Source organism: Vigna unguiculata, chromosome 11 (genome assembly GCF_037176805.1).
Source record: "Vigna unguiculata cultivar grain cowpea cultivar isolate G323 ecotype 2 chromosome 11, ASM3717680v1, whole genome shotgun sequence".
Lineage (NCBI taxonomy): Eukaryota > Viridiplantae > Streptophyta > Magnoliopsida > Fabales > Fabaceae > Vigna > Vigna unguiculata.
The window spans coordinates 44,321,810-44,334,643 of NC_140802.1; the positions used below are offsets into that span (position 1 = coordinate 44,321,810).

At 32.4% G+C, this 12,834-nt stretch overlaps 2 protein-coding genes across 2 annotated transcripts; both read right to left on the reverse strand.

Moving 5' to 3' along the window:
* Positions 1-1,477: 1,477 nt before the first annotated feature.
* On the reverse strand, positions 1,478-6,955 carry MCM4 (Minichromosome maintenance (MCM2/3/5) family protein). The gene is made up of 18 exons (XM_028053188.2): positions 6,798-6,955; positions 6,044-6,706; positions 5,829-5,957; positions 5,650-5,731; positions 4,697-4,829; positions 4,535-4,606; positions 4,331-4,453; positions 4,139-4,252; positions 3,850-4,062; positions 3,670-3,768; positions 3,337-3,497; positions 2,989-3,085; positions 2,739-2,900; positions 2,342-2,422; positions 2,187-2,265; positions 1,957-2,093; positions 1,809-1,865; positions 1,478-1,697 (listed from the first exon to the last, which is right to left on the reverse strand). Exons 1-18 carry the CDS (start codon positions 6,829-6,831, stop codon positions 1,623-1,625), a joined length of 2,511 nt encoding a protein of 836 aa, XP_027908989.1. The 5' UTR covers positions 6,832-6,955; the 3' UTR covers positions 1,478-1,622.
* Positions 6,956-8,024: 1,069 nt separating this feature from the next.
* On the reverse strand, positions 8,025-8,859 carry LOC114168593 (uncharacterized). Its single transcript, XM_028053478.2, has one exon. It carries the CDS (start codon positions 8,755-8,757, stop codon positions 8,212-8,214), a length of 546 nt encoding a protein of 181 aa, XP_027909279.1. The 5' UTR covers positions 8,758-8,859; the 3' UTR covers positions 8,025-8,211.
* Between the last annotated feature and the right edge of the window lie 3,975 nt (positions 8,860-12,834).

Here is a 12,834-nt window from a genome sequence, read left to right on the forward strand (position 1 = left end):
TTTACATAGTTATTAATTGACTAACAAAATAGAGACAATTATCTTTGTAATTAGTTAGATGGCTAAGCTAGGTTCAAGATTAATAGAGAAGGCTACTAGAGATAATAGATGGTGCCTTTCTAATAAGTAACCTCGGAAGTAAACAAAATATTTCCTCACTGGACTAAAAGCATCGAGATCTCTAGGTTTTAAACAAAATTTTATTTTTAGATCACAGTAAAAGGCACTATAATGTGAATATAATAGTAGATAATTCAGGACATGATAAGATTTTTCAGATGTCACGGACAAAGAAACTATCCATGTCAAACACGTGTTATGATGAAACAGTGACCATTTGCAATCATTGGACATTGCATATATTTCGTGTGCAGTATATGTAGTATACAATAATTTTGTTATAATATATAAACTGTTATGTATGAAATACTTTTTTCTATAATTGTTATTAGAAAATCATATATTTACATGATCATTTTTGAAGAAAGACGGACCATATGAGTTAAAAAATACATTAAAACAATTTTAATACAAAAAAATAATAGCCTTGTTTTGGTAATGATATTCTAGCTTCCTTTTTAACTAAAACTTCCAATTTTGAATTTCACTTTATCCACTATTGGCAAAAAAGGTATAAATTTTCAACTTTCATGAAATGACCTTTTTAGTGTTTCTACCTATTAACGAGTACAACAATATCTTACATCAAACAATATATATTAAAATGTGCAATAAAAATATTTACATCTTAAAATATCTGTTTATTAGAAAGTTTTCTTTATTAAACTCAACTGTCCTTTAAACCCCATTAGCTCAATAAATGAATATTTATTGTTCTTACCATTTTAATTACTTGATTCATTTATGTCGATATACTTTAAAAAACAATAGTCCTCGCATTTTTTAAATGTCCAGTTACACCTAACTTTAAAAATTAAAATTATCCCGTAAGTAGTTTATCATTCGTTTATTAATTAACATATAATTTGACATCAATATTCAACTTTTATTATTCGTAGCAAAACAACTTTCTAGTTTCTCAAAATTAAATCACTTGTTAACTTATTAAATAAATTAAAATATACTAAAAATTAGTCACAAAAATGCATTATCCAACTTTAAAAATTAACTAATTGAATTATCATATTATCAGAATGTAAAGGATAACAATGAACTACAATTACTTATTTCTTTCAAATGACTAGACTATAATGAAATAATTAAAACTATAAGATGTTTATTTTTAAATAAACTAAAGTCTTAAAATTATAACTGGAGCCAAAATTGCCTAATTACAAAAGAAAAACAAGAACACCAGTCAACTCCTACTATTTTATATAAGAAATTAAACTCTTGTAAAGAAAATCCAAGTTAACAAATTGATTTTGTTAAGATGTCGATGTTCAACTATAATATGAGTTGTCTGATTAGCATCGTTAACTAGGGTAAAGGAAAAATAAATAAAAAGAAAACAATATAACTCTAAAGAGGCCTATAAAATGCACTGTATAAAACAATATAAAAAATATATGTACTAAACATGAAACACAGATACATACTGTTAATAAGGCTTGTGGACACAATCTAAAACTAAAGGAGAAGTACCAGCAGACATGGCTAGCTTAAGATCTTTTTAAGCTGTCACCGTGCATGGTAACAAAACCTTCGGTAGCCAGGGTACCTATTGCATTTCTTAGCTGCATTAACAAAAATTAGTCAATTAGTTACCTTATCCTTTGAAATGAAATGGGATATGCGTAAAATAAGGTTAAAAATTTTCTTTCATAAAGGGGAAATGACAGACTTACATCATTGAGATGAACTTCGCTAACACCAGTCTCCTGTTTCTTCAATTCTTCCAATAACTACATGATCATTTTAATTGTATTAATTAAAAATCATTGGAAACTAAATAATCTATATAGTGGATATTTCATATAGAACAATTAACCATACATCTAATAACCGCATAGAAGGTCCCCCAATCTGCATCTTCTCCATGATTAAGTTGCGTGTTGCTTGTAGCAAACTTTCTCGTCTTATCCTCTCACTTGCCGACACTCCAGTAGTAATAAGATCCATATCAATGGTTCCTATAAAGGGAAAATACGATATGAAAATTAAACACATTTTCATTTAATTTTTTCCAGGTGAAATTTAAGAACTAGGCTTGACCGGAAACCTACCAGTAGAGTGATCCGTTGCAGACTGCTGCATTGCAACTTCCAAAAGCCTGAAAGCCTCCGTTACATCATTCTTTTCGACCTGTTTGCATAGGTTATTGAATAATTATGGTACTATTCCATATAAGTACATCATGTGCCGATTCAGTGTTACTAACCCATTCTGAAAAGCGAATCCGAGCCAATGCTTCACTTAGACGAATCAGACTCTCAATCTGCCTCGGCGTTGCTGTTATCACCTGTTTAAATAGATTGGTAAGATTGAGCAAACATGTCAGAGATACATTATAAAATAAAAACGCAAACCTTCACAATTCCAACATGGCAAATTAATTTATTCATATTACAGATTCAATACCAAAATACACTATCATGCACGTCATTCTTCGCTGAGAACTTTACTCTAGTAGAGTTACATCAGAATTGCTGTACTTGTTGCCTATATATTGATTGGTTACAGCTATTGAGTGATATTTTAAAGAACAAATTTAGCTCCATGCAACAAGTAAATACTATAACAAAGAGTGAAGTGATTTTTGAATTGAAAAGCATTACCTTTTTGCTACTCCCAGGAAAATTTCCTCTTTTTCTTATTTCCACGTAACCTCTAGTCAATTCTTCAGCAGCTTCATCAGAAAGCTGAGGGTGTATGTGCTTTCGGGCATAGCTAACATAATCTGTTAACGTAGAAAGATCCAACACATCCTGCTCTATATTCTGTATAACACAGACAAAGAACAATGTAGGTCATAACGCTTAAATTTGAATCTTAACCTTGAATAAAATAATTGCAAGGTTTCTAGACCTCGGGATTGTCAAAGTGTAGGGACACAATATGTTTGGCAAGGCGCCTGTCAGTCTGCTCATCAGCCTTGTCAAGGATCAAGTAGATTAAATCAAACCTGCATGATAGTTCAGTGACACTTTATTTTAACCCCTACTTCTCACACCATATTTTGTTGAAGAGAAATAATTAATTTAATATAGTATGTTTAGTATTTCTTTTAATAAACAAATGAATAAAAAATATTACAGGCTCCCACTGTACAACATAAATAATATATTTAGTATGCCTAGATGGGAGCTCGCATAAATGTGCTGCCAGACCCATAATCTAATAATCTAGTTATCACAGCTTATGGGCAATGCCTACCTGGACAGAAGTGTGGGTGGAAGGTGTATGTTGTCGATGACAGACAAGCGAGGATTATATCTTGAACCACTTGGATTTGCACAAGCCAACACGGATGTCCTAGCATTGAGGGAAGCAATTATACCTGCCTTTGCTATTGAAACGGTTTGTTGTTCCATCACCTGGATTAAACAGAGACAAGTGCATTAGTCACTAAATAGTACAGCTGAGACACCTGTCCTCAGTAAAATTTGCAGCATAATTTTCAACAAAGACAAATTTTGAAGGATAAATATGTATGTCACTGCAGAATACTGCATTGGCTAAAATAGGCAGATGAAGAAGGTAATCAACCTCATGTAACATGCTCCTTGCATTTTCAGACATTTTATCAAATTCGTCAATACAACAGATACCTCGGTCACTCAAAACAAGGGCACCACTCTCAAGAACCTGAACCATAAGCAGAAAAATTAGGTTCCACAGTGTTAAACGTGTAAAAGGCAGTAAAAAAATCCCATTCATGGTCCATACAGTTTCTCCTGTTTCAGGGTCCTTGGCTACATATGCTGTCAATCCAACTGCAGAGCTTCCCCTTCCACTGGTGTAAATGCCACGTGGAGATAATTTGTGTATGTATTGGAGTAGTTGGGACTTGCTAGTCCCAGGATCACCAACAAGGAGAATATTTATATCACCACGGAAGCTGGCACCAGAAGCCAATTTCAATGCATTGCCACCAAAAAGCTGCAGCCAACAATATATTAGCACCCTCAGAAAATTGGTAAGTAATCAATGAATGCATAACTAAAAGATGCCTAACCTGACAAAGAAGACCTTTCTTCACATCATCTAGCTCCCAGATGTTTGGAGCCAATGACTTTGTCAGTATTTCATATACATCTGGCCGTTTAGAGATCTCCTTCAATCGAGCCACCTGCAACTCAGACAAGCATACAATTAGCAAGTGATAAAGCCATCACTGGATTTCATAGTAAATATATACAAGCTGTACTTTTTCTTCTTCAAAGATAACTTCCTCTTCATTTCTGCCAGAGCCACTATCAATATCCATAGAGTCCTCTACCTGCATCCTGGACTTATCTGTCTTCTTTATGTGAAGACAATCAATATATGTCTACAACATCAAGAGGACAAATTAAAGCATCAGTGACACAGTATAATCAGTGTAAAAGTGTTAAGAATATTTAGCACATACCTTGAACAATGACTTAACAGTCCTCTGAGTTGGCCCAACCCTAACACTCATTGCCCTATAGATACCAGTCACCTGATAAACCAAAACACTTGATGGCATGATTAGACAATCTTATGGACATATAGCTATCACAAGCACATTAGTACATCACTAAGGTCTCACCTCAACTCTGTCACCTGGCTTTCCAGTATCCACCAGCTTATCGTGTAGCAGCAAGCTAACTGTGTGAGGTGTTCCTCCTTCAGGTATCTGATCAGGTGTCTCCTGGAGCCTCACAATTTGCTTATCAGCAAACCTGGTTGTAGAAGAAAAAATACACAGTTTTACGGTTAGTTACCAGAACTGAAATCTAAGCTCATAATTATAATAAAAAATAAACATTTGTTAGAGAGGGTCCGACTGCGACAGTTCCCCTCTAATCCCATCACCAAATTCTACCCAGTACCGATTCTACTTCAATTAAATTACTTTTTAATGCACAGCAAACCTCTTGAAAAGAAAGTATGGTTCTTAACCTTTAGATTCAACACAGTTAACCTTTGTCACAAATTACCTGATTATAGGCTGATACTTGAAAGACAGTAGACTACACAGAAAGTTAAATTACATTTAAATTGAAAGCAGGCTGATTATGTTTATTAACATAGAAAATTTGATCATCTTTACAACAATAATAAACCAGAATTCTAACCAAGGCATAATACGGATTATTAATTAGTTTGCTAGTTTTAAGAGGTGTTTAGACAGTAGGTGAGTTTACATGTGAATAACAACCGATTCAGAAGCTTAAGTTTTCCAGAAAGTTGTTCACGTATCTTTTACTTTGCCAGAAAAACATTAGTTATCCCAGATTGCGCAAAAAGCAAATAAAGGAACAGAATCAATGAAGTAGAAAAACAAATAAAGGATGTCTTGTTCGGAATTTTGCTCCATAAAAATCATAACACATCATAGTAGGTAAAACAAAAGACCTCCATACCAAATTGTTACATAAAAAGGCCATATTATCCCTTTGAAGTTGTTAATTAACAAGTTTTCCTTTATGAAGGAAAGATTCTCCATTTCAAATTGTTAGGTTACAAGATTTTCCTTATAAAAGGAAAGATTTGCATTACCTGCATCGGTTGTGAACAAGCGTCATGGAGTTCCTGGATTGACATTCTTCCCTCAGACATCTAGTGGGCTCCGTTATTCGTCCTACAAATCGCAATAGTCAGCAAAACATTACTGAGGTGAAGTGACAGTAAGTGGTCACTCACTGAAGGAATAAGCAGAAACATCCCATTAAAATTACCTCTCTCCACAGGAATTGGGTCACAGCAAAATCCACACACAAGACACCTAAATATGGCTTCCCTAATTTCAGGTATAATTGAACTACACCTTATAATCATTCCTTTCAATGACACCATCCTCTCAATATCTACAAAAAAGTGCCACGGTATAGTTATATCAGCCCAGTTGCCAACAATAAGACAAATAATTTCGAATTATGAAATGAAAGTTCACCGGAAGGGTTCAAGTTTCTCATTGAGGTTGAGGTTTTGAGATTGAAAATCCGAGTTTGAATGTGCTTCTCAAACATGGGCTTCAATCGGCTAACCATATTCATCAAAACCAAGTCAAAGATAGCAAGCACCTCAAGAGGGTATCTAACCATCTTGGTGTACAAATCAGGGTCGTGATCAAACACGTCGCGCGCATTAACGTCAAGAGAATCTCCTTCAACTTCAATAACCTGTCTGATCAATTTCTCATACTTCCCTTCGGTGTGCAAGTGCAACCCGTCATCATCACCCTGCGAAGAAGACGCTTCCCTAAAGTCCCTCAAAAACCTGTGAATCGCATCGTTCACGTCTTCCACGCTTATGCTAGTGCCCCACACGAAGGTGGGCCTGGCGTCGTCCATGTCGTAGCCATCGCCGCCGTCAGACGAGGCACCCGCGTCATCTGTTGTGGAGGTAGGTGTGGGGGGAATACGCCCACCTCCGCCGACGCCATGGCGGGAGCGCGGCGCGGTTGGGGTGGCTTCGGAGGAGGCAAATCGAGAGCGACGCTCCGACGGGGTGGCAAATGCGGAGGGAGTAGAGGAGCGGCGGCGGCGCCTACTTCCCGGCGACGAGAAGGTGTTGCCGATGGGGCTGGAAAGGGAGTCATCGGGGGAAGAAGGACCTATCAGAAAAGAGGTTTCAATAAATTAACAAATCAGAAAATTCGGAAAATGAAAACCGCAAGAAGAGACAGAGAGAGGATCTGTACGAACCGTTGTTGAAATTCGGAGAAGAATCGGAAGCCATTGATTTGGTTTACTCAGAGAAAATCAGATACAGAAGAAAGAGTGAGTGATACAGAAAGCGCGGTAACCGGTGAGCAGGGGTCAATAACGGGAAGACATGGCGGGGAAATGATTTGTGGATTCCCGCCAAAACTTGTGGGCTTGAATCCGGGCCTTGAGGTTTCGTGTAGGCTATTGCTACCTGCAACCCCACAATTACATCCCAACTTAAGATAATGTTTATTTTAATGGTTGGAGTATTAGAGAATAATTTTTTTTATAAATATAAATGTATATATATATATATATATATATAATAAATCTTATATAAGATGATATTGTACTTATAATATTATTATGCATTTTAAAAAAATGTAATTTTGAATTATGTTTTTGTTGTTTCGCTGGTTTCAAGTTTAAATTTATAGTATGAGAAATGGATCTTGGTATCATTACAAGCCCATTTAATCATACCTTGACCAATTAGTAATTCGCATCAAATGGATCAATGTTAAAATACATACAGCAGCAAAAAGTTGTCAAAAACTCTCTAAAACTAAAGCACGTGAAAGAAATCGCAACCTAAAATAAAAAGGGCATTTTTTTCTGCACTAAATAAAAATAAAATTGAGCAAAAAGTTAAATGGAGCAAAAGTTAAATAATTGATCCATTTGAAATAAAAATAAAAATACTCGGGTAAAATATAAAAAAAAATGAAAATAATATAGTAAAATTCATATATTTTTCTCTCGACCAAAAAGTTAAGTGTCGCTTGATAACCGAAGCATACCAATCACAAATTGCATTGAAAGAATAAGAAGAAACTTCCACGAATGGCTCAATCTCAACTTCCAAAAGCTTGAAAGAATCAAAACAGGTTTGAATGAAAACCATTTCTTCGCTAGTCTAATTCAACAAAAATTACGAAAGGATTGAATTGACTAATGTTCACTTTCCAATTTCGCCCTTCCCAATAGAAACAGATTTTTCCACACAAAACCAACCAATTCAAAATCAAAATCAAAACTCCAACTCCATCTTCACTGTGAAAAAAAACCTTATCCTTAAACAACCACACGAACGTAGTCCCAAGACAAACGGATTTCAAATAAACTTCCTTAGCCTTTGACGCATCCCAATGTTCTGTGTTACACTATTCAAAACAGAACCACAGAGATCATTACCCACCAAAAACATGAAATCAACACAACATATACAAAAGCATAAGAATTTTTTTTCATTTTCCATTGGTAAATACATAGAGAATCAGTGCGAGGTATGCACAAAAGAGAGAGAGAGACATCAATCATTACATGTCCTACAAATACAAATGATAATCAGGGATTCTAAAAGTCAAATTAAGCAACTAACGGCCCCCAAATCAATAATCCATAACCCTAATTAGGAGTCAGTAACGTGCTTAAGGCCCAAACCGTGCTTGCCACGGACACACCCAGGCCTCACAAACAGATAAGGGGATTTTTTGGAGCTGTGCATTTTCGAAAATGCCCTTTTCCCCAATTTCCTCATCCTCTGTCTCCCGAACTTGTTGCTCACCGTCCACGGAACAAGTTCATCATCCAAACCATACTCATCATCATCATCATTCTCATCCTCATCATCATCATCACCATCATCAACATCACGATGGGGAAAGTGACGTTGGTGATAATCGTAGTGCCGAACATCTAAACCCGATTCTACTTGCGATTCGCCATCAATAACGTGATCGTGTAAACTCTCACGAAGAAGAATATGGCGAATTTCTTCAATTGGAGCACGGTTGGGACACGAATCGGAAGAATCGGAAGAATCGAACTCGTCGAATTCCTCCTCGGCGTCGACGACATCGACGAGCTCCCACTGCAAGAGAGAATCGTCGTTGACCTTCAAAAACTGAACCTCTTCGAGAAGAAGAAAGTGCATCTCTGAGGATTGGTTTTCCATTGTTACACCCTAATTGATTCTTTCTCCTCCTTCTTGGTTTTCTTCTCCTTCTGTTTTTTTCTCTCTTCTTAGTTGCGTTGGTGTGTGGTGTGAGTAAATATAATAATGAATAAAGTATTTATAAAATACGTTGCTTGCTATGCACGGATACGTGTCGTTAAGGGACAACGTTACAATAGCTTTTATTACGTGCTTAAGCCAATACTGATCGAACACGTGTGACTCCGTACCTGTGAGTGCTTGCGAGTTACGTCTTCTTACCCACTTTTTGTTTTTCTCAAAAATAAATAAATGACTGATATTTTGTGGTGCGGTAAAATTTATTATTTATTTTTTGGTGGTAAATGTTGTAAATTAATAGAAATATTAAATGAGATTAAGTTATAATTAATATAATATAATTTATTTATTTCAATTTTAAAATAACTTATAAAAACGAGAAATTTTCCAAACTCAAATTTTATAAATAAGACAGTACTTCATTAATATTCCAGGCGAGCTTACCGAAAGATGTCAATTTTAATAAATTGAAATGAATTTAGCAATTATATATTACTGATATAAGCAATTTTATCCTATAAATATGACTTTTAAGACATTAATTTAAAATCAATTTATCATATATATATATATATATATATATATATAATAAAATTAAGTTTCAGCAGATTATTTACAGATAAAATACTCCAATTATAATGAAAGTATGGTACTGATACTTTCATTATAGTAAAAGTTTGGTACTAATACTTTTATGTTAAGTTGAATTTGCGTATATACTCTCGCATCTAATTAAATTTAAGTCTTGTATCTTATGTTTTATACACATTAACCTTTAATTAAGATTAAGTTTAAAAAGAAAACATTTAGACATCTCACGTTGGAAAAATTGGCGGCGAGGAATTTTGTCGGTGATTCAAGGACGGTTGGCGAGCACGTTTATATATGTATATGCATAAAATGTTATAAAGATGTTAAAATACTTTTAATTATATTAATATAGTAACAAAATATTAATCAACATATTTAAATTAAAAATTAAATACTTTTTAAAACCAACAATACCATGTTATTAATTTTATGTGTTACAGATAAACTTTCATTAATTTATAATAAACATTCCTATTCATGCATATTAATCATAAATTGTTAAAAAATATCGCATTAATTATAATATTTTTTACTCTCTGAAACAATAATTAAGGTCTGTTTACAAAATATGCATTTTCAAATTGTTTTAGGACGACCATAATTCATTGAACTAATATTACTTTTTCAATATTTACATGTAAACATCAGCATAAAAACAACTGTTAGAATATCACAATCTCAAAAGGTAGAGACTGACAAAATAACGGAAAACGACACCGTGGTTGTTACTATATCTTAAATTTTGTTCATTTGCGATATTTAAATTTAGCTTTCTACATTTATATAAATTAGTAAATATTTAATTCTGAAATTACTTTTAAATGAGTAAATACGAAAATTGTAGTGAAGTTTTGTCAAGAAAGTTATTTATCGTATTTGAAATACCACTAATAGATGATGAAAAATATCATTCAAAAGAATCGAAAATGATGTTCAATTTTTTTTCACCTGCAACTATAATTATCTCAGTAATACACACTTTAAAACAGAAATAAAATATATATCTAACAAAATAAAAATATGATTAATTTCATATTCAAAAAACCAATAATAAATGTTTATTAAAAGTAAGAAAATTAGTAATAATGATTAAATAATATTATCTAATTCCAAATTATAAATAAATTTCAAATATACCTTAAATTGCTATGATGGTTTTTTGTTTGTAAGTGAAGTCCTTGTGTTTTGTAATAGTTTTAAGGGAAGTGGTTGTTGAATTAGGTTTTCAAATAGAGTTGAAGGAAGAAGATGAGGGTATGGTTCAAAATGGTGGTTGAGTGGTTCAAAAATGGAGTTACGTGTTGTGCTCGCCACTCACCCATGCCTCTTATCGTCATGTAAAAAAATGGTGTGGAATAACGTACGAAATGAATTGTTGAAAAAAATAAAAATTTAAATGCGCGTTTAGAGATAAAAAAAAAACAATATTTTTTTTTAAGGAGTGTGAATGTCTTGTCATAACATAATTATAATAATAATAATCATAATAATAATATATTATTATTATTATTATTATTATTATTATTATTATGACACGTAGTATGTGAGTCTGGGTGAGATACGTGATATTAATCACGTTTGGTACAAGAGTTTATTTGTTTGTTTATTTAATTTTATACTGTAAATAATAAAAATGATGTAATTTAACTTTTATTGTAAATAATAATTTTATTATAAGCGATCTTTCTAATTTAGCTTCATAAGAAGGAAAATAAAGGAAATAAATGGTTTCCACCTATTTCTTAATTATTACTGGAGAAGGTAAATATAGAAGGAAAGCTCGTGATTCCAAATGAAAATATGTAAATTTTAGTAATAAGATTTATTTAATTTTGAAATTTATAATAATTTTATACACTTTTAGTGAATTTTATATGTTATTTTGCTTTATTTTATTTATTTGCTTTCATGATATGTAAAAGACGTGAAATGGTGTAACTAATAGAAACATGATATTGTAAAATTATGTAAAATAATGATTGACTTTTATTATTCTTGGATCTTCATGGTTTTCAAGGACTTTCACATTTTCTCACCTATAATGATTATTTTTATCACTATTTGTCATGTTCGTAAATGACTTCTGCATCAAAATTTGTCTCTATCGGTACCATTGATAGAACCAATTTTATATCCAACACACAAATGAGACTAATAAAATTCACTCGTTAGTTTACATTAATTATAATATTTTGTTTATATTAATGACATAATTCACAGAAACAAACAAGAAAGACCTGGGACAAATAACAACCACTTAATTTAGTTATTTGAAGAATTAAAAGACATACTTAATTGAAAAAATATAAAATTATTGAGTACTTAATATTTTATTTATCTAGCAATCTTTTTCAAATATTTTACTATGCTAATTTTTTTTTTAAAGTAGAAAGAATTTTTAAAAAGTTTACTTTCGTAAATAAACATGTTATGTGCAATACATGGTAAAAAAATGGTTGCATCTATTAAATCAATATATTTTATTCCGTTTTATATTATGGGATATTCAGATTTTTTCATTCACCCACTCATTTTTTACCTTTTCTTATACAACAAGAAAACGAAGTTAACAGTGTGTTGTGTTGTGACGGCTCAACCCTCAAACTATTTATTCTTTTCTTTGAGGAAATATTCAATAATAATACGTTAGGTCAAACTTTTTTTCAATCTAGAAATTCATTTTGCTTGGAAAATTAATTTAAAACACAAAGCAGTAAAGGAATGATTAATAAGGAATCTAAATTAATAATCAATATTTGTTCTCTTCCATTTCGACTGACTAAATTATTATGTTTTGTTTATAAATAATTTATTGTCTCAAAAGCATTTGAATGTAATATTGAATTTAAAACCATTTTCTTATGTTAACACGATATTTTGGTCGAAACAATCGACACACAAAGATCAAATATATTAAAATCTCACCATTCTTCAAAAGTATCGTTGAATAAGGATGAATAAAAAATGGGAAAGTGATGAAATAAAGTGAAATCGAACGAAATTAAGAGAAGACAGAAGTAAAACCACGGTCCAATAAAACCCAAATGCAGACTTACTTGTATCTTCTATGCTATTTTCCAATTAAAAGACTTTCGTAACAATAGTTTATATATTAAAGTCGTTAGCATACTATTTTGTTTATTCAACTAATTAATTTGAATTATACAATTAATAGATCGATCATATCACTTTTGAACAAAACCCATTATTTTTATTAAAATAGATAGGATTAACAGTTGATTGAGGCAATTTCGAGTTTTCAAGACATGTAAACGTTTAATAGGATTTATCACATCATAACAAACGTTTTGATACAGAAGTTATAATGTAATAGAATAGTATATTTTATAATGTGATTCAGGTCTCTTTATTGCTCCAAGCACCAACCTAAACAGGAGGAGGAGTACCCATATATCGTGGACAATT

What these genes read in the sequence shown, in the direction of transcription:
- LOC114168593 (XM_028053478.2), bottom strand. Translation starts at nt 8,757, where the DNA reads ATGGAAAACCAATCCTCAGAGATGCACTTTCTTCTTCTCGAAGAGGTT.
- MCM4 (XM_028053188.2), bottom strand. Translation starts at nt 6,831, where the DNA reads ATGGCTTCCGATTCTTCTCCGAATTTCAACAACG. An exon ending in AGAAAGGTCTTCTTTGTCAG is followed by an intron (nt 4,063 to 4,138) that starts GTTAGGCATCTT and finishes TGTTGGCTGCAG; the next exon opens with CTTTTTGGTGGCAATGCATT. An exon ending in GGATTCGCTTTTCAGAATGG is followed by an intron (nt 2,266 to 2,341) that starts GTTAGTAACACT and finishes CTATGCAAACAG; the next exon opens with GTCGAAAAGAATGATGTAAC.